The sequence below is a fragment of the Ictalurus punctatus genome, chromosome 4 (genome assembly GCF_001660625.3).
Source record: "Ictalurus punctatus breed USDA103 chromosome 4, Coco_2.0, whole genome shotgun sequence".
Classification (NCBI taxonomy): Eukaryota; Metazoa; Chordata; class Actinopteri; order Siluriformes; family Ictaluridae; genus Ictalurus; species Ictalurus punctatus.
In genome coordinates, this window is record NC_071284.1 from 34,069,362 (window position 1) to 34,091,113 (window position 21,752).

The following is a 21,752-nucleotide window of genomic DNA, read 5'->3' on the forward strand; positions in this document are numbered from 1 at the left end:
GTTCGATAAAAAAAAAATCATTTTACGCTATTTCAAGTTATTATTTTGAACGATCTCGTCATTGTCTCGTATTTCAAGGTTTTATATCATTATATTGAGTTATTAACCGTGTAAATATCTTGTTATTTTAAGATATGTTGTTATTTTGAGTCATTATCCGGTTATTATCTCACTGTGCGAGTTAATATCTCGTTATCATCTCAGTGGTTTCATATTTGTCTCGATTGTGAGTTATTATCTCGGTTTTGTCTTGGTGGTATCTCGTCGTAATATTATGATCTCCTTATTATTTTGTTATTATCTTGTTGTCTCGATATATGTCCTTATGCCGAATCTTAATTTGTTATTTTTTTTTTTTTAAATCTTTATTATTTGGAGTTATTTTGAGTTACTTATGAATTATCTCGTTATTGTCTCATTGCGTAAACTCCTCTGTTTGTTCTTTTCGAACTACGAGCTCACACTAATACATTAACGCTAGCAAATTATATATATATATATATATATATATATATATATATATATATATATATATATATATATATCAACACTCCATGCTCCATTATCTTCCTAAAGCGTTCTTCGTTTCGTCCCTCTGGAGAACCCTGAAAGGCTCTTTTATGTAGAACCCATAACAGGGTTTCCGTTTTGAGATAGAGTAAGACAGGTTCCAAGTGGAACCTTTTGCGCATTCTTCTAAACAACCGATATCCATCCAAAGAACTCTTGGGGAACGCCGGCAGATGTTTGTTTGTTTGTTTGTTTGTTTGTTTGTTTCTAAAAGAGCTTAAGGATTAAAACTGAACGTCTTTTATGCATTTTTATTACAAGTTTAAGACAAACACATGCACACACACACACACACACGAAGAGAAAGAGGAAAGAGTAGAGGTGTAAACCTGTGTGTCCAAATCGGCGCTGTCTGCAGCGGGGGAAAGGTGACAGGAGGAGAGAAAAAAGACAGGAACAACAAAATTAACTGGAGTAGTGAGACTTCCAGAGGCGCTGATCTTTAAATTACACAAATTACACACTGTTATAATGATTCATGGCTGACGGGAAAGGGCCAAACAGAATGAGCCAGCAGAGTGAGTCATACACACACACACACACACACGCGCGCACGCACGCTCGCACGCACACATGCACACACACATAATTATGCTTTATCCATTCTGTACGTTGTACATAGAAAGGCTTGTCCTATATATACAATACGGTGCTCTCCATTAATATTGGCACCCCTTGGTAAATCTGAGCAAAGGAGGCTGTGAAAAATCGTCTTTTGTGCTTAACCTTTCGACCTTTTATTTAAAAAATTCACCAAAATACTCTGCTCTCTTAGATATCAAACAATTGCAAACACAACACAGGTGTATTGAAAAAAAAAATCTCTGTTAAATATAGGTGTGCAACAATTATTGGCACCCCTATGAATTCATATTAAGAAAAATATACTTGAAGTACATTCCCATTGATATTTTACATTTTATTAGTGCACCTGGGTGACTCGGAACAGGAAATTGTTCAACCATGACTTCCTGTTTCACAGGGGTGTAAATATGAAGTAACACACAGGCCAAATTCCCTTATTCATTCATAACAATGGGTAAGACCATGCTTATGTACATTCGCATGTTTAAACATTAAGCCCCGCCTCCTGGATGATCGCGCATTTGTGTACAATTTATTTTAGCATTTGAAACCTGAAAGTTTAAATAAAATCTCCTGATTATTTCGTGAACCCACAGGGAATGCCACTAATGGTGTCAGAAACACTGAAACTCTCTAGACCTCGACCGGGTCGATCTCCGGATCTCCAGCCTCGGAGTGGAGCGTGATGCTCACCTCGTTAGCGTCTGGTTAAAAGCTAATGGATACTCCAAGCTATTAGCAGAATCTTTATTCCAAAGGGGTGTTAGGAGATTTTCATAAGCTTTAAAGGGGACAGAAGTACGACGTTACACGTTCCTTATGTACACATTATACAATTTATTTAATGATAAATTCAAGTTTAATGATCGGTATCATCAGAAGGGCTAGAAATCCTAAATGCGGATTATTAACCTGTATGCTAGCTGGCAAATTTGCATAGCATGGTTAGTGTTTAAGCAAGGTGCACCTAAGACTGGTACGCTTTTAGAAAATTATTATTGTCTTATCTGGATAGTTAAGCTTCTAGACTTAACCCTTTCCGCCTAAAAATGTTATGTAACAGCAGCTAAGAAATACAGTTGCTAATATGAAAAATCTTTAATCACACTCCCACTACTATTGTGTAGCTTATAACCAACGCACCCACGAATTTGTCATAATCCATACTATCAGTGTTTATAACGAGTCTGAATGTTGTGGTTCGAGATGGTCATTTTATTTTTTTTTATCTTACTGCTCCCTGAACTCAAAGGAAATCTTTAACCATCACCATCTCTTATTCAAATTTATATGAATTTCTCATGAACTCACTGCTGATACAATCTGAGTTAAAAAAAAATATATTGCTGATTAACAAAAATATCAACGAAAAAAAAAACAATAATTAACAAATGAGATAAAACAATAAAAGAAAAAAATGATTAAAAAAAACAACTAAAAAGGTAAAAAAAAAAAACATACAATAAGTAAAAAAAGCCAAAAAAAAACCCTACCAAAAAAGCTAAAAATAAACACAATAACAAAAAGTGAAGAAATGTAATAACTGAGAGAATTTAAAAAACAATAATAAAAAAAAAACCCAAACAAAAACAGTAAGTAAAGACATATAAAAACAAACAAACAACAACAACAACAAAACGCAATACTAAAACAGTGAAAAAAACAAACTAACTAAATAACAATACCTAAAAATTATGAGTAAAAAAGTTAAAGAAAAGAAAAAAAAAAAAGAAATACTTGGTTAAACAATAAGAAATTCTAGAAATGAATGCATTTATCTAGAAGGGGAAAAAAAAATAAAGCCTTTTCAGGTGGTGTGAGTCTGTTAGTGGTCTAATCATCGACGTTTAAAAACCTCTCACTATAAATATGACCCACACACCACTGGGATGAAATACAGTAGCTGTGGTTTATTATTCTGTGGTTCTCATGGAAACGACTCCTGACTAGGTGTAAATTCTGTACAGGTTGTTGTAAAAAGTGTAGTTTATGATCAGTTGGTGCAGCGGTCTTATACAGCATTTTGTTCAGGACGCTATGATCAACCAACCCAGGAAATGTCCCTGTATATGTGGCTGTGCTGTGCATGTAGCCTGTCCAAAAGATTTGGGTTATTGCATATACATCTACTTATCTGGGGGGAAAAAATGGAGAAATTGTGTTTTACAAGTGAATGTAGAATTTTGAGAACATGGACTAGTGTTATAGGCCATTTCTGCTTTATAGTAAACAGTAAACTTACTGTAAAATAAAGAGGGGTAGTAAAAGTACCCGGAATTAAAGTGTAACTCACTTTTAATCTGGTAAAAGTTCAAGTACATCTTCACATTTCACTCAAGGTAAAGTAGACAATGGGATGCCTTCACTGACAACAAGTCTAGTCCTTTATGTTACTAATGCGTATGTCAGAAATACCCTTAAATATACTTCAAAAGCTACTGAAGAAAAGGTATGTCAGACATCCGACCTTGCTGTGACCTTGAGTCCGTTTGGATAAATTCCACAATCTGATCAGTTCATCTCCTGGTTACACTGATCATTCCATATAAATCCTACAAACATTCAGGAAAACACAATACCACCACCACTGAGCAGCGGAGGCATAAAAAGTACCCCCACAGTGTTGCTACAGGAGTCCCCCAGGGCTCAGTACTCGGTCCACTCTTGTTCTCCCTGTACACTAAATCTTATGATCTGCTCTGGACAGTGAAATTGTTCATTGTTTATTGAAATCGTTTTCATTAAGTGTTAGATTGTGAGCAGGAACAATTCAATATCGCCCAAACATCATGGTAATTCTGATCATGCAAATACAACGTAATGATGAATCCGTAAGTGTACCGTACATAGCAGCAGATTCGATTATAGCGAGTGATATTAGCGCTCATTCCCACTGACGCCGGACGGAAATAGAATTTCACGCTTGGTTTGGACTTCAACCCTAACCCTGTGTCCATTAGCAGGATGGATTACGTATTAAACGTTTTACAGACCCAAAGGTACAACATTTCTAAAGCCGGCACTTCTTTTCCGCTCTTCTTCTCCTAGACACCATTGCTGTTTTGAGAAAAGATGACCTTTTTTTTGACACGAGGAAAAAGCACTACTTTACAAACAGGTCAAAGAAGAGCTCCGCATATAAGTTGGATCGTCTCGCGTCTGTCTTTTGATCTCAAACTCAAATGTCTTCAGTATACAGCACAAACAAAAGAACTGGCCTTGCTGTTCCAAGACTTTCTGAAAGGACTGTATATTATGAGCGAGTCTAACCTGGTTAGTGAAAGCCCTCGGGAGTGTGGATTAGCATCTGAATACAGTAGCAGCTGAGTGATGATTAGCCTGGCGATGAGAACAATTTCTCCGAGTCCTTTCTGGCTTCTCAAATGTCTGGAAGAGCTTTAACACTATCTCTTAGACGTTCTCACATCTTGGTTTTTCACCTTTCCTCCTCTCTGTCTCTTTCTATCAGCCATGAAAGGTATGTTATTTCCTGCTCTAAAGAGCTGTCACATGACGAGGAGGAAAAAAAACCCAGTTCTGTTAAATGACAGCAACTGATACAGATGCAGAGTTCGGAGTTTACGAACGCGATTGCTTTTGTTGCCACTGATTCAATCAGTGCTTCCCGAACTTCAGGGATTAGCATTAATCTTTTTTTTAAGAGTTCGACCTGGACCGTGTTTGCCATCACGATGAGTCATAGGGTCTCGTTAAAATAATTACAAGGGAACTGGCGGTAAATGAGGAAACACAACGGTGCTCTAAGGTACTTGCTCCTTCCCGGCTCTTTGCAAAGTAAACACCAAGCGTTTGGCAGATGCTTTTATCCAGTCGAACGGGCTAAGGGCCTTGCTCAGGCTTGGTGGTACTGGGATTCAAACTCACAACCTTACAATCGGTAATCTGAGTAATCTGAGGGGGAAAAAAGCACATTTGTGACTTGTAGCATTACAAAAATATTCTCAATTCATGCGTCTTTAGTGAGTGCTTAATCTTGGGCATAGCGGATCCCAGGGACGTTAAATGCAAAGCTGGTGTACACACTGTTGGGGTGCAAACGCATTGCAGAGCACTGTGCGTGCGTTTTGATTCTCATTCACAATTTATATTCACCAATCCCCCTACTGGCTGTGTTGAGCATGTGGAAGGAAAACGGAGAATCCGGAGGAAACCCAACCAGACATAGGGAGAACATGCCCAGAAATTTGAGCTCTGGATTGAACCGGGGACCAGGCAGCAATTTGATTAATCTTTTGTAACTGCTTTATCCTGGTCATGGTGGTGGTGGACCCAGAGTCTATCCTGGCAACAATGGGAGTGAATACACTCTGGATGGGATGGCAGTCCATTACAGGGCTCCATGCACATACTCAATCAAACAGTAGCAAGTACATTTTCTCCCTGAGGTGACACGAGGAAGAAACCTGCAGAGGAACATCCGGTCGAGACCCAGGTAGTGCGATTATAAATCATTGCTCTTCTCAAACTGTACGCTACAACTGTAAGTCAAGCAGTGCTAAGGGTTTTAAAAGGAACTCGAGCGTGAGCATCATTAGCGTTTTAAATTGACGTCTCGCATCACAAACCGGAGATCTAAACTGTTCAAAGATTGAGACTTGAGTGTGAAATGTTCACAGAAATTGCTGCCTTCAGGCTATCCATTGAGGAACATCCACAGCCTTCTTCGCAGGTGTGTGTTCTTCTCTCTTTTTATTTTTTCACGCGTTTAGTAGGCGACAGCACTGCACCTTTTAATCATCAAACGTCCGCACGTGCTAAACGAACTCCTACACAAATACAAATCTCCACCTGATTGAGTTTAATTGTTTATGAGCTAAACGGACACTGGAGAGTTCATCGCGGTGCTTTGCCTGCAATTCTCATAACCCACTCATCATCAATTATCAGGTTCTGAACGAGTTGAGCTGGACGTATCAGAGCGGAAATATGAGGAAATTCTGAAGACGGGATCTGATTTGTAAAACAGAGCTGTATTCCATCATTATTCATGCAAGGGATGAGAGCGTGCAGTGTGAAGTCACTGTGCTTTCTGAATGTATGTCTCACATCTAGGTCAAGAGCTGGCAGATTGTAAAGTGAGTAAGGCAGTGCGGAAATTCCCCTGTTGCCTAGATTGACTGTAATAAACTCCACACCACTCAAGTGCTCTCAACCAAAGCATACTGTCAAGTTTGTTGTACTCACACAAAGTAGGCAGCCCTTGCATTCAGACACTAGTCTATCTGTGGCTGAAAGGAAACCACTGGGTCTGGTAATGGTACCCGGTGACCCATTAAATACAGTATGTTTTCTCAGTAGTAATCGCTAATTCAACGAAAAGCATGAATGCAACGTTGCAATTTTAGTCAATTAAGGGTATTTGGTTTGTTTTGGTTTCACACATAATTGAACAAGAAAACAAAGAAACTGTTGGCGTAAGACTGAAAACATGCTCATTACACTCGTTGGTCAGATGGAAAAGGGTAAACAGACCGTTACCGTGTGTGTGTGTGTGTATAGAAATCACAAAATGCACCAACCAGCACTAAATAACTGACTAGATAAGTATGTAAACTAGCTCGTTTTCTCTTTTTGCTTGTCAGCCCAAATGTCACGAACACATTTTCAAAGTTTGCACCTCAGGGTTCAGTTTAGCAACTTACAAGTTCTACAAAAACAAGCTGCAACCCCAAACATTACATTTTCTTGCCGCAATTAAATATCACTAGAGTTCGCTTGGAAGTGGACCAAGATGCTCTCAGGCCTGAGTGTGATTGCCGTGTCTTCACGTACCTGAAGAACCACACCGAGGGGGAGAACACACCAGGGTTCCGTTCAAACGGACTGAATGGTGTGTGTGCAGTGTAATGGTAGATTCATATTTTCATCTCTGTGAAGAGTAGTGGCGCCATTTGCGCCACTTGTGTCCACCGGCATAATTTCTGACTGACTGAAACACTATAAGATCGCTGTCCCCACTACGACCACACACAAACACAGACGCACACATAAATCAATAGCAAATTTAAAAGGCCCGATATCATCTTCCACATCAAACACCTGCAATCAATGTTTAGCCCTTTCCCGGGCTACCTTCAAAGCCTTCAAAAGAATCAGAGGTTTCTAGCATTAAAGCACAGCCACTCAGACATGAGTTAGTCGATGACCCTCTTTCTGTTTTTCACTTATATTGTGGTTTACAATCATATAGTCTGACCACAAAGCACATCCTGCCAAATTAGCTGAAAACAAAAGGAACCTTGTCTTTTAAATTCTTCCTAAGCCGTCATTATTGATTACCCCGTCATAAAACCTGCATCTTCAAGCTGCATTAAATAATTATCTGGAGGTCGAATGAGCAAGTACCTACCTCCAGCCAGAATCTGTTGCTCAAGCTCAGCCATTTGCTTCCTATATGCTCTCAAAGCAGCTTCTTTAAACGTTGGTCGTGTCCTTTTCTTGGGCGCTGGTTCTTCCACTGGGGCTGGAGCTTCTGTGACATTTTTGTTTTCGTCTTCCTGAGTCACAATTTCTTTGTCCTCCTCTGCTTCTTGTGCCTGTGCCATGTCTTGCAACTCTGCCTCGACTTCTGCTTCTTCGTCCTCTTGTTCATCGGCCTCATCTGCTGCCTCCTCTGTTTCTTCTATGTATTCGATCATGGCCTCATACTCCTCCCTGTTCTCGGTCACCTGGTTTTCATCGTAGTCCTCACTGTATTCTTCATCATATTGCTCATCTAAGCTGCAGTCGTATTCCAAAACTGGGTTCCCTTCTTGCAAAATGTCAAATTCTTGTGAGACTTCATACTCATCTTCTTGGTCCTCCTCTTCTTCCTCGTTGGCATTTGTTCTGTTCTCAAGGGTGGCTAGCACCTGTTCCATCACTTCGACATAATGTGTCTCACTGTCCACGGGTTGCTCCGTGGTTTGTTCATCTTCATCACCTTTGTAGTAGAAGGGCTCGTTGTAGACATCAGAGTCAATAGTGGTGCTAGAATCGTTGGCTGTTGACTGAGACATAGTCCTGAACCGGCCTATAAAGGGGATAGTACTCGGCTCTTCTGCAGGAGCAGTGGAGCTTTGAGATCCCTTATTCCAGACAACTTCCAGAGCCGATTTGGCCCTCTGTAAGGTGGAGCCAAAGCCTCCAAAGCTGAAAGTCTTTTCAGACAAGTCTATGCTCAGTCTGCTGCTCCAGGATTTGGGGACCTCTTCAACCTTTTCAGGCCTGATTTCACTCTGGCTACGGTACATACTGGAAGACTTTTGGTTTTGCTGGAGTTGGTTTCCCTTACTCTCGTGTCGTTGCAGAGTCTGCGGGGCAGACTCTGGCTTGGTTTGCGTTTTCGGCTTGGTCTTAGGCTTCTTTTCTGGTTTTCGTTCTGGCACAGGTGTTTGCACTTTCATTGGTTCTATTACAGCTTCTATCTCAGGTTCTAGCTCAGGTTCGGGTTCTGGTTCTGGCTCAGGTTCTAACTCAGGCTCCATGTCCGGTTCTTGGGTTGTCTCAGGTGTACTGTCAAACGTTAAAAAGGTTTCACCTTCAAACTGCAAATCGACCTCGAGGCATTTTGTAATTTTTTCAGGGAAACCAGGGTTAGCAGCAGGGTCAAATGGGCTACTGATTTCTGAGACTATATTTTGTTCGGTTGAAGCATCCAAGCCTGAGTCAGCTCCTTGTTCAAGGTGATGCCAGTCTTTCCAAGGTGAAAGGTCACCCTGCAGAGAAAGTTGGGAGCCACTATAGTGACTTCTGTCCCCTGATATACACACCAGACCATTACTGACACCACTGTCAATGGTCTCAGTGGTCTCCACTTCATTGTGCTCCACATACGGCGGGTTTTCCTGACTGAGCGTTTGACTGGGTGGGCTCGCGTACCAGGAAGAAGCCATGTCTTCTTGTTTACGCTGCCAGAGCTCCTGATCTGACGAAGAGAGCAGGGAGCATCCGTTAACTCTGCTGAAGTACTGGCTCTCAGAAAAATCTTCAGAGTAAGATGGGCACAGTTTGGAGCAGTCAGATTCTGAGCGACTGAGCTTGGGAGTGGAGTAATCACTCTGGGAGAGCCATCCTGGAGTCACGTCAGAATAGTAAGATTTGTTTTGCTTGTCGTCATAAACAGTATCATCAGCATAATGCACCGAGTATGTGGTGTCATCTGTAGACCGCCTGTGATCGTGAGACTTTTTTTTGTCAGATTTAGTTTTTTGAGGTGGCTTGGGCACGATTGCATATTTGTTTTTGTTTAATTCATCTAGTTCCTTATCACTGTCCAGTGAGTCCCAGTCATCACTCTCTGCCTTGTCTTTGGCACTTGACACTTTCATGTCCATGCTTTCATAGGTCTGAGAAGAGGTCATCCCCCGATCTTTCCTCTCTTTTGACTCTTGCGCAAGACTATCCGTTGAGATTGATATTCCACTGCCTTTGAGCTTGTAGCACTTTTTCAAAACTAAATCCCTGTCTTGAGGATTGGAAAAAATAACTATAATAGGACGAGGTTTAGCACTTGAACATTCTCTTTGTTGCCCCAGTCGATGGGCAAGTTCAATTTTAAGTGTCTTGTGTGCTTCAACAAAACCCATTTTCTCTTTTAAAATGTGATAAATGAGTTCCTCGGTTCTTTCGAATTTTTCTTCAGGCACATTTAGGAATCTCAAAGTTGCTTTGTTCGTCTGTTGGCTTAGCTGTCTGATGTAGTCGTGGATGTCTCTTGTCTCTCGTCTGGATTGCACAAATCCCGAGCGAAGCTGCTCAATTTCACTCTGCACCACCTCCACACTGCTGGAGATCTCATCGATAGAGCTTTTCAAAGCATTGACGTGCCCTCGAAGCTCTGAGAGCTCCGATTCTATTTGACTGATTCCCTGAAGCTCTTTGAAGATCATTTCCATGACATCTTGGGTCTGACTGATGCAGCCTGTGGAGCTGGATCCCGGTTCCAGGGTAGTCGTCTTCTGCTGCCTCCCAGCCCGATCCAGAGACTTGCTCCTAATGCCAAGTGTCTTCCTCCAGGTGCTAGCCTCTGAGGAATCTGAAGAAACACATTCTTGGCTCTTCTTCCATTTCCGAAGCTTTTTCAGAGCACCTAGTCGGAGAGTGTGGAGACTGCTTCGCTCTCCACGTTCCCCTTCTGAGCTGCCATCAGAAGGTGCCAAACTAATCATACTCTTCCTATTCCTTCTTACTGGCATTGTGTAAGCTTTTTGTTCATCGAATCTATGGACAAGTTTGGCCTCGTTTAAAGAGTCAGTGTAACTACTGTCGATGGATAACACTTCATGAAATTCATTATTGTTCAGTAGGAGAGCATTCTTTTGCAGTCCATTAGCAATCGCTACACGGTAACTGAACGTGGGAGAAAGGGAAGAGCAGTCGTTCCTGCCGTCGTCTTCCTCAGTAGATAGATTGCGTGCAGAAGAACATTTAGATATCTTTTTAACTGTGCTTTTCAACGTGGTGGAAAAAGTCTGATTCCGAGCATGCAGTTCAGGAGATATCTTAGGATCTTTTTTGTTGTCGCTACTCTCTTTCTTTTTTGTGGTATTTGCCAGTTTCTTTGTAAACATTCCTTTGCAAATCTTAAAAATGTAAGACGATAGCTTTTTTACATGGGCAGAAACCATGGAGGGCAATAGGGTTAACGTGTTTGCATTCCGAATTCAGCAATGCAGATCTGGTGTTAATTCCAGTGGGGACCAACAACAGAACAAAAAACTACTTCTTTTTTTTTTTGTTTTTTTTTTAAAGTCAACCCTGAGGGATAAAAGAAGAGAACAGAGAAATATGCCCTTAGAAGCTGCAGTGCCAAGTCGAATCGTTGTATATCCTTAGAGCGGGAAGAATCCAGCTGTCTTCTTCACAGATAGCCTTGTGTGTCTGTAAAGAGAAAAAGATAAATAATTATGCCACACTGAACAAAATGCTCACAATATATTGCTTCTCTAAAGCCCAATACCGCTACACGATGCTGCGCTAACTCTCAGAATTCATTTCTTTATTTATTTATTTTCATTGAGCGCTTTATCTTGGTCAGGGTCATGGTGCATCCAGAGTCTATCCAGGGAACACTTGGAATGAATAAGGAATACACCCTGGATGCTATGCCATGTCCGTCGTACAGCACCACACACACGCATTGCCTAGGTCACCCCTGGGGACCATGTAAGTCGCCGGTCCTCCCATTGGCATGTTTTTGGGAAGTAGGAGAGAACTGAAGAACTTACAGGATACCCACATGGACACGGGGAGAACACATCCGTACCGGCAGTTACCGAAGCTCTTCAAACTCTTACAAGAAAGTGAAAGATTTCAAACGGCATGCCTCAAGTGAAAGGTTTATGTTCGAAGCTTGACAAGTTTAAAGGTCTAAACACGATTAGAAAGCTTGAGTTCGGATCATCCAGTCAGTCTGGAGAAAATCGGAACTCAAAACCACGTCAGATGTCTTTTTCATGAAAGCAGCTACTTCAAGTCAGGCACAAATTCCCACTTTTACAGTGTGACATCCAAACCACTGGGGAAAAAAACAAAACAAAAAAAGATTTACAATGCTGCTAATTTTGTGACCAGACTGATTAATTTGTTTATCGGTTTGTTTCTCGCTTGGTTAGGAATTCAGTCCTTCAGTGCAGACACTCTGATTTATTGCCATTGACTGCTGTGCAACAGTTCCAATAAAAGCAAAGCTCATTAGACCTTCTTCCTTTTCTCGTACTCCCCCGCCGTTTTTTTCCCCCTCCCGCTCTTCTTGAGTAAACTAGCCAAAGGCAGAGAATTGTCAGGATTTATCCTCGTATCATAAGTGCACGGGTTTGTGCAAGCCATTTGTCACGTGGATAGCCTAAAAACCACTCAAGTCTTTGAGAGTCTTCGATGTCTTATACGCCACACGTATACGCAGGCGTGCTGATGTAGATGAAGCTGTCGAAATCGCATTCAGAACAAACTCGACGTTCTAAACACTTGCCGAAAAACAAGAGGTTCCAGAGACTAGCGAGAGATAAAGACGGAGAAAGACGAGCCCCACCCACCTACTACTACCCTTTACGACTTCTTGCTCATCTTCTATTCTGTCGTCACCCTGAGTAAACCCCCGTCCTCCCTCCCTCCTGCCCTCCCTCCCTCCCTCCACTTCCTTCCCATTTCGCCTCCAATCAAGCATCTAATTACTACCTTTTACTTCCTCATAGAGTTCCATGAATTAACCAAAACAATCATGGCTGCCCAGGGTGTCGACCAAGCCTGAGCACTCAGCCAAACGTGTGCTAAACCTCTGTGTGCATGTAATATATATCAGCCATGCCGGAGATATACGCTACGTTCCCTCGGGTCAGGAGGATTTCTTCACTGGAAGATTGCAGCATTCAAATTTGACCCCTTGGCAACACACGGACGGTCTCCTGTGTGCGTGTGTGTGTGTGTGTGAGATGCATGAAGCCACGTTGATGTGTCTCATGCAACAGTGAGAAATTGCATGCAACAATGACACGCGTGCAAATCCTTCCCGAACGATTCGGTTTTAGCACGAATACATCTTCACGTCATTCCAGTGCAGCCACACGTCCAGCGTGAGAGATTCCAGATGATGTCGAAGCAACAAGATGACAGGAGCCGCTCGAATCGAAAGGAAGAGAGGGAGAATAAAAGGAAGGGAGGAAGAAAGGAAAGCATACCTTGAGGCGGTCCTGGGAAAAGTGTGATAAAAATCCAGCCACGTTATTTTATTTATTTATTTTTTTGGAAGCCAGCACGCAGGAGGCGCTGCAGGTTATCGCGCTAAACCACGGAGATGACGGTTAGCGGAGCATCCTCAGTATGAACGGATGAGAGAGACAGAGAGACAGAGAGAGAGAGGGAGAGAGAGAGAGAGAGAGAGATCTGCAGCAGCAGCCTCTTCGAACGAATGAAGAACGCTGTACTCTCTCTCCTCAGCTCCTCGTCCTCCTCTTCTCTCGCTCTCCGTTTTCCATCTCTTCCCTCATTCAACCTTGAGCTGATACCCGTGAATGTAGAAGCATGGTTTTACTCTCCTCCTCTCTCCTCCTCTCTTCTCCTCTCTCCTCCTCTCTCTGTCTACCGTTCTCTCCCGTCACTCGCTCGCTCTCCTGTCCCAGACGAGAGAGGCAGACAGCGTGTCTGGGACAGAGGAAGCCCCCCTGCCTTCCTCTCTCTGTGTGTGTGTGTGTGTGTGTGTGTGTGTGTGTGTGTGTGTGTGTGTGTGTGTGTTTGAGAGCGCGAGAGAAAGAAATAGAGTGAGATCTGGGATGAGCAGAAAGCCCCGAGGAATGAGGCAGCTTCACGCTTCGCTCTCATTCAGAGAGAAACACACGTGATGCTGAGAGAGAGAGAGAGAGAGAGAGAGAGAGAGAGAGGAGTGAGGAGAGTGAGGAGGGGATGGAGTGATGTAGGGAAGGAGAGGGAGGAGAGCAAATGAGAATGTGTGTGTGTGTGTGTGTGAGCGAGAGAGAGAGAGAGAGAGAGAGAGAGAGAGAGAGAGAGGTTGATAATGAAGAGAGATGCGTATGATGCCTATTTCTATCTATCGATTTGTCTGTCTATCTCGGTCTTCTCATTTCTCTCTCTCTCTTTATCTGTCTCTTCATCCCTCTCTTTCTTGCAATCATTCATTCTCTCCCTATATCTCTCTTTGTCTCCTTGTCTTTCTTTATGTCTCTCGTCCCTCTCTCTTTCGTTCTCTATGTCTCTCCTCTTTGTCTTTACAGTATTATGGAACGGAATGATTATTTCTCTTTTGATTTATTTGCATTTTGTTTATTCTTTTATTTATTTATTTATTTATTTATTTATTTATTTATTTATTTATTTATTTCGAATTCTCATGAAAACGATACGCTTTTTATGATGAGATTCATATTTGCATTTTGTTCTCATAAAAAATAGAGGTCTCTGAACGAATAAAAGAGACCTTAAACGTCAAACTCTCTCTCTCGCTCTCTCTCTCTCTCTCTCTCGCTCTCTCGCATAAAACCGAAACTGTCCTCAGAAGACTAGAACCCACAACACCACACTCTCGCCCGTCTCACTGCATAAGCTGCGGTAATTAGATCTCTCTACCGAACACCACGATGTGCACCGTCCACCATTATTCCACTCTGTAGATACACAACTACGGCCGTATATCCCCACAGCAGACTCCTGACTGATCCTACCTAGCAAACCAACCTTCAACTAGTCCGCATCAGCCTCGGCGCGGTATTGCAACTCGTACCATCGTTGGAAAATGATGTCCAAAATCAATCCTTAGACTCTCCGGACTCTTCAGGAAAATCAGACGTCTGATAATAATCAGATCCGACACTGAAAAACGAGTTAAAATGATTACACTCGTTTACAAATGTGCGATTGTTTACAGTGGCGCCTTATTCTAGCCCCAAATCTAGCTAAAGCGCGTTAAAGTTGTTACGTGAGGTATTAAACACTCTTCGCGGTGCTGTTACGAAGTATATGAATAATAAGGAAACTAATCAACACTGTGGTGCTGTGATGATGCGGAGCTACGGTTACCACCATGAAGTCCCCAGATGTTTGGAAAACTTTACCCCTGACTGTTACAAAAGCGCTGACACTGGAGACTCCTTCCATGAATGGTAAATTCATGTCTCCTTACAAAAAAACATCACCATAGCAACAAATGGTTGTTTTTTTAAAAAAAATTCCATTTATGTGCTGCGTCCGTCGTACAAGTCCCTATAGATGAGCTGTTACTATAGAAACGATAATGTGTTCACGTGAACCTGTCAGGAAGTGAATCAACACCGGACTGTTCAGAGGTTGGTAAGGACACAAACCTGCTGATTAACCTCTTCCCGTCATCATTCCTTGGAATATGAGTATTCCCACTGTTATATGTGTGTATGTATAATATTATAATGATAATGAGTATTTATTAATCACGTGTACATTACAGCACGGTGAAATTATTTTCTTAGCATATCCCAGCATGTCAGGAAGTTGGGGTCAGAGCGCAGGGTCAGATATGATACAGCGCCCCCTGGAGTAGACAGGGTTAAGGGCCTTGCTCAAGGGCCCAACAGTGGCAGCTTGGAAGTGGCAGTGACCTTCCGATCAGTAACCCAGAGCCTTAACCACTATGCTGTATTTTTTAAAACATCATGTACACTAGAGGCACCGGGATGGACACCTCCTGTACACGTCTTTGTCAGTTATTAGCTCTATGAACGCGTAGCAGTGTCACATGACAGTACATCAGTAAATGCACAGACGCAGTGTGAGGTGTACAGTATGTTCTTGCATTCAGAAACCTCCAATGGTTTCATTCAGCCACAGCTGTGCACTCGCCACACTCGGGGAACCAAAGACATGTCATAAAATCCCCAAACAGCCACTAATTGTCCTTCCTTTCAGCTAAATTGCATTTGCGCTCCCTTTCAATGAGTGTAGGAGGGGAGGATGGGAAAATGACGAACAAAAAGGGATCACTGAGATCGCTGTGAGATCACTGCATGGCTCGTGTATGCCCCCTATAGGCGAAGTCAAACCCTGCCATTTTATTTCACAGAAAACAGGAGAGTCCTGGAGCATAGACACTCGTTTATCATTTACGAAAAACAGTGAATACGATTAGATTAGCAAGCGGAATACGATTAGTGAGCACTGAAAACACATCATATTGCAATACAATGCAACATTGCTGGTAAAAACAAACAAACAAACAAACAAACAAACAAACACAACCCCTTTTTATCAACACTCTGAACCTAAAGTACACGTCTGTGTCTGTTTATCACTTTATAGTGTACTTTATAAAGTAATAAACACAGACTAGCATACTTTATAGAGTAATAAAAGCAGAATAATACACTTTATGACATAATATACAGACTAGTGTACTCTATAAAGAGATAAACATGGTCTAGTAAACTCTATAAAAGAGTAAACTGGCTAAAAAAAAAAAAAAGAGCTAGAAACGATGGACCAGTAGGTGGAGTGCATGTTATAATATTTTTAAAGTGCATGTATAAGCTAACTACAGTTTATTTGATTTTTTTGAAGTGACGGAATAAAACTTCTCGCTGATAGTTACAGCCCTGAAATTGATTGGTGCAGGACAGTGTGTCTGCAGCTGTTCGTTCCCGTATCAGACGTGTTTTATTCGATTTCAGAGGTAAATAAATACATAAATATCGAGTAGAAATGAAAACAGACATCACGGTTCAGCTCTCAGGTCTCGGGAAATGGCCGACCGAGTGAGTGTAGGTGTGGGGTTTCTGGATATAACTCAGCTCACATATGGACATCTGCTCCATTACCAAGGAGTCAAACGGAGTCTGCTCTCTGACTCATGATGGGGCATTGTAGCTCTGTCTGCCTGTGTCTGATTGGGTAAAACACAACTACACCACCAGCTTGGTCTCTCGTCGTGTGTTTTTATGAAAGATACTCTCACATTGTTCTGTCTAAATTGGTGTAAAAAAATGTCACGCGTCCCACTCACACCGTTCCCACTTTTATCTCTTTCCATCTGTGAAAGGAATACTGCCACAACAAACTCTCTCTCTCTCTCTCCCTCTCTCTCTCTCTCTCTCTCTCTCAGACATTCAGGCATGAAGCCCAGATCCCACTGAGTCTCAGAGTCCTGCAGGTTCACAATGCTGTGTGTTTGCACTGAATCACTGACTTGAATACTGAACACAGTACAGAGAGGGGTATTCACTATAGAATATTCTATACGTGTAGCACAAGGTCATGTGATTTCGACATACTGCATACATTTCTTCAATTGCACTCAGGTTAAAAAAAAGTCAAGCAATAAATATTACATAACGGACTTATTAACGCTAATACAGAAGATCCCATCATTCCTCCTTACCAGTCCAGAGCAGTATCTTCTTTCGGAACGTTCCAGATGTTCTCTAATTTCTCGAACTGTACAGGTTTCTCAGTCGATGATTGGTTCATCTTTAGCGCTGTACCGCATTCTGGACATTTCTTTATTTTTACAGCCTTGTAGAAATGATTTGAAATCTCTGGCGTCATCTTAGAATCATGATATCTGTAGCGAAATGGATCACGTTAGATCACTTGAACTAGATCTACACTTGCTCTTCTTTTAACGCTTGAATGGCTTTGAATAGCATGTGTTCGGTGCGTGCGCGGCTAGTGACAACGTCGACAAATGTTCCTTTACCGACGATGGAAGAATTATAACTAATCTTGCACTTAACGAGATATTTCAGTTTGTATTTACATTGGTCATCACTAGATGAAGATTGGGTGGGGGGGTGGGGGGGTGTAATGTTAGGACTTACTGTACAGATGAGAAAGGAACAGTGTGATGGTTGTTAGTCGTGCTAATTCTATTGCTAGGTTACAATCTATTCCAAACTCTGCAGCTAGACACATACCGAGCGCTCAGCTCACATTACTCCAGTCCTGTCTGAACTGAACTGAACTGGCAACCGGTTTCATTTCGCATTAAATATAAAATAATCCTGCTCACATTCACATCACTTCACGGTTTGGCACCGTTCTATCATAGTGCACCGCTCCTCCCTTACAACCCCGCCCACTCGCTCGGGTCCTCTGGGATCGGATTGCTCTCTGTCCCTAGATTACGTCTCTCAAGCATGGGTGGCAGGTCTTTCAGTGCTGTAGCATCTGAAATCTGGAATTCTCTCACTCTTCGCATCATCACATCCATCTCCGAGTTCAAATCCTAAATTAAAAAACGGATCTGTTTTCTCCGTGTTATCCGTCCTGTGTTTGGTTGCTCGCTGTTTTTCACATTGCCTGTGTTTGTCCATGATTGTTCATCGTTTATGTATCATTGTATTGTAAAGCGTCCTTGAGCTCTGGAAAGGCACTATATAAATTAAGCATATTATTGTTATTGTTATTATTATTATTATTATTATTATTATTATTATTCTTAGTGAAAAAAGCTGCAGCAATAAGAATCTCTAAGCAATCCGATTCAAAACAGCAACCACATCAGCACAACTAGGCCTAGTGTCATGTGGGAAATGGTAGCAACACTCGCAGAAATCAAGCTACCAATCTGCACTTGTCTATGCCATCGGGAAAGTACAATCTAGGGCAGGGGTTCCCAAACTTTTCCAGGGCGAGGCCCCCCAAATAGCATTAACATTTGACCGAGGCCCCCTTTTGCAAGATGTCTTTAAAACACATTAAAAATACAGACTTCTGAATATATCCCCCCTTTTTTTATTATTAATAATGACATCTTACGTCTTTACATTACATTACATTAGGAATTGATTGTGTGTGTGTGTGTGTGTGTGTGTGTGTGTGTGTGTGTGTGGTTGTCTGAGAGTGAGAAAGAGAAAACATATTAGTGGGAGGGATGGGTTTGGTGGCTCCGAGCAAATTGTTGAGGCCCCTGGGCGCCCCCTGGTGGCCCCCACTTTGAAAACCACTGATCAGGGGACATGTACCTTGAGTATGTCAGCATGTACAGTATTACCTGGGAAGGTGCATGTGGTGTACCTTACATGAGCTTTTAGAGTTTGCTTTTTAAAGTTCATTGATCCTTAAAGTATAATTATGTCCTTTATTTAAAGATACAGTACATGCTAATGGTGCACAAGTTGTACCACTGATGGCACACTTCATCCACCAAGAAAAGTTCATGTTTGTACCTTTCTCTCTAAGAGTGAAGGCTGGAGATCTTGTCCTTAGTTTTTCAAATGAAGTTTTATTAGACAAGAACTGATCATAAATACTTTGCTGACACTATTTAAAAGATCGGGCTTTAATAAATTCATAAGCATCGCATGTGTTTTATGAAGTGATACTGATAAACACAAATAACCCAAAGAACCCTATTTGTATAATGAACAGATGGCGTGAGCAGCGAAAACATCCAAGCACAGCCACTAGTTTTATCAAACATTTACGGATTATTTAGCCTTAGCTGATTTACAAAAAGATTTAAATACACTGCAAATCTGCAGCAATCTGAACGGTGAAACAACACTCACAAGCTGACACACCTTACCCTGTCTGACAAACGAAGACCAGCTTTCAACCATGCACTACATAATATACCTCAATTAATCTCAATCCATTACTCTCTCGTTCTCCAGGTGCTTTCACAACGATTTGCTGAATCCGAACCAGAGTGAAATCGATTCTGGAAATCGTTCCGTACGGCACGTACAACAATCAAACAAACCAAAAAGCAATAACCTGCTCATGAAACTTCTTCATTCATTGGTCAGAAATACAGTGAAGGCCAAGGGCAAACAGACCTTCATCAAGTGCACAGAGAAATCACTTCGCCCTAGCATGAAGGAAACCGTTTAAAACAGTTTGTGTGTCACGTCCAGCACCGCTTTCATTTTCGTATCATCTGCTTCGTTGGCCCTGAGCTCCAGAACTCCTCACATTTCCTCTGTCCTCTGGCTCGGTTTAGCAGCAAAAATACGTTCACTCAGAAGCGACAGAGACTACCTTTCTCAGAGGCTCTCTGACCAAGTGTGATTGCCGTGTTCTCACCTGGCTAAAGAACCACATTACGGTGGAGAACACACCAGGGTTCTGTTCAAACACACTAAACACTGCAGGTGTGAAATCACGCTAACATTTAAGCTTGCTTTGAGTATTTAAGTCACAGTAAAGTCAAAAGTGCAATACGTTTGGAAGTCACACAGCTCTCGACATATTTACGTCCCCGGCAGCTGCATTGATTTCTGATTGAGGCTTTAAATCTGCACACTAACAGCATGGACCGCGGAAATCTTCACTCAATAGTGCAGGATTTCAGAGGATGAGCTGCCAAAAAGGTGCCGGACGTGGACTAAAATCAATACAGCCTAAATAGTTTCCCCCTGAATTATCTCTAACTGTGAGCACCTCAGATCCACTGCGTTCCCCTGTCCACAAGCTGAGCAGATAGAAAAGTAGTGACCAATCAGAAAGCAGATTTTTGTTTGCTCTTTGTTTGTGCTTATGTCTGCTTATCATACAGACGTGGCGTTAAAAAAAGCACGTTTTTTTCATGCAGGATCAGAAAGCCTATCACGCAGAATATCCGCAGGGGTAGTCAGACCAGTTTCTTAGAATTATATACATTTGTTACACTTCCCGGAATATCCACCAGGTGGCGCATTGACTCAAGTGCTCCTGTATTTGGACCTCAGTGCCAAACCAGAACTGTACTGTAAGGAGTGCTCCGCCTCATACATGGCTGGTGGGCATGGTCTAGTGGTAGAGAATATGATTACATTCCAGAGATCGTGGGTTTGAATTTGGCAGACGCCCTTATCCAGAGAGACAATTATCTCATTTATACAACTGAGCAGAGAGGTTTAAGGGCTTTGCTCAAGGGCCCAACAGTGGCAGCTCGGCAGTGCTGGGATTTGAACTCACAACCTTCGATTCAGATGGGATGTACCGGAGCGATTCAGACGGGATGTACCGGAGCGATTCAGACGGGATGTACCGGAGCAATTCAGACGGGATGTACAGGAGCGATTGACTGGATGTACCGGAGCGATTCAGACGGGATGTACCGGAGCGATTCAGACGGGATGTACCGGAGCGATTCAGACGGGATGTACCGGAGCGATTCAGACGGGATGTACCGGAGCGATTCAGACGGGATGTACCGCAGCGATTCAGACGGGATGTACCGGAGCGATTCAGACGGGATGTACCGGAGCGATTCAGACGGGATGTACCGGAGCGATTCAGACGGGATGTACCGGAGCGATTCAGACGGGATGTACGTAGTGATTCAGACGGGATGTACCGGAGCGATTCAGACGGGATGTACCGGAGCGATTCAGACGGGATGTACAGGAGCGATTCAGACGGGATGTACTGCAGCGATTCAGACGGGATGTACCGCAGCGATTCAGACGGGATGTACCGCAGCGATTCAGACGGGATGTACTGGAGTGATTCAGACGGGATGTACCGGAGCGATTCAGACGGGATGTACGTAGTGATTCAGACGGGATGTACCGGAGCGATTCAGACGGGATGTACCGGAGCGATTCAGACGGGATGTACAGGAGCGATTCAGACGGGGTGTACCGGAGCGATTCAGACGGGGTGTACGTAGTGATTCAATCGGGATGTACAGGAGCGATTCAGACGGGGTGTACCGGAGCGATTCAGACGGGGTGTACCGGAGCGATTCAGACGGGGTGTACCGGAGCGATTCAGACGGGGTGTACCGGAGCGATTCAGACGGGATGTACAGGAGCGATTCAGACGGGATGTACCGCAGCGATTCAGACGGGATGTACGTAGTGATTCAGACGGGATGTACCGGAGCGATTCAGACGGGATGTACAGGAGCGATTCAGACGGGATGTACCGCAGCGATTCAGACGGGATGTACGTAGTGATTCAGACGGGGTGTACCGGAGCGATTCAGACGGGATGTACTGGAGTGATTCAGACGGGATGTACCGGAGCGATTCAGACGGGATGTACGTAGTGATTCAGACGGGATGTACCGGAGCGATTCAGACGGGATGTACCGGAGCGATTCAGACGGGATGTACCGGAGCGATTCAGACGGGATGTACAGGAGCGATTCAGACGGGGTGTACCGGAGCGATTCAGACGGGGTGTACGTA

General features: G+C 42.8%; 1 protein-coding gene and 1 long non-coding RNA gene across 4 annotated transcripts in view; one reads left to right on the top strand and one right to left on the bottom strand.

The window, feature by feature from the left end:
- The window catches only part of LOC108264818 (protein unc-13 homolog C), a 185,339-nt gene extending 171,829 nt beyond the window's left edge, over nt 1-13,510 (bottom strand). For 2 of the 3 annotated variants that reach the window (XM_017466719.3, XM_047155288.2), the window contains exons 1-3: nt 12,834-13,510; nt 7,526-11,037; nt 900-922 (exon numbers count right to left, since the gene is read on the bottom strand). In XM_017466719.3, the coding sequence (XP_017322208.1) occupies nt 900-922; nt 7,526-10,784 (3,282 nt within the window). In that variant the 5' untranslated portion in view covers nt 10,785-11,037; nt 12,834-13,510. The remainder of the gene's footprint in view (nt 1-899; nt 923-7,525; nt 11,038-12,833) is intronic. The other variant, XM_053678198.1, reaches the window with a different exon arrangement.
- LOC128629563 (uncharacterized) overlaps nt 1-21,752 on the top strand; it is a 103,947-nt gene that overhangs the window by 1,922 nt on the left and 80,273 nt on the right. The window lies entirely within an intron of this gene.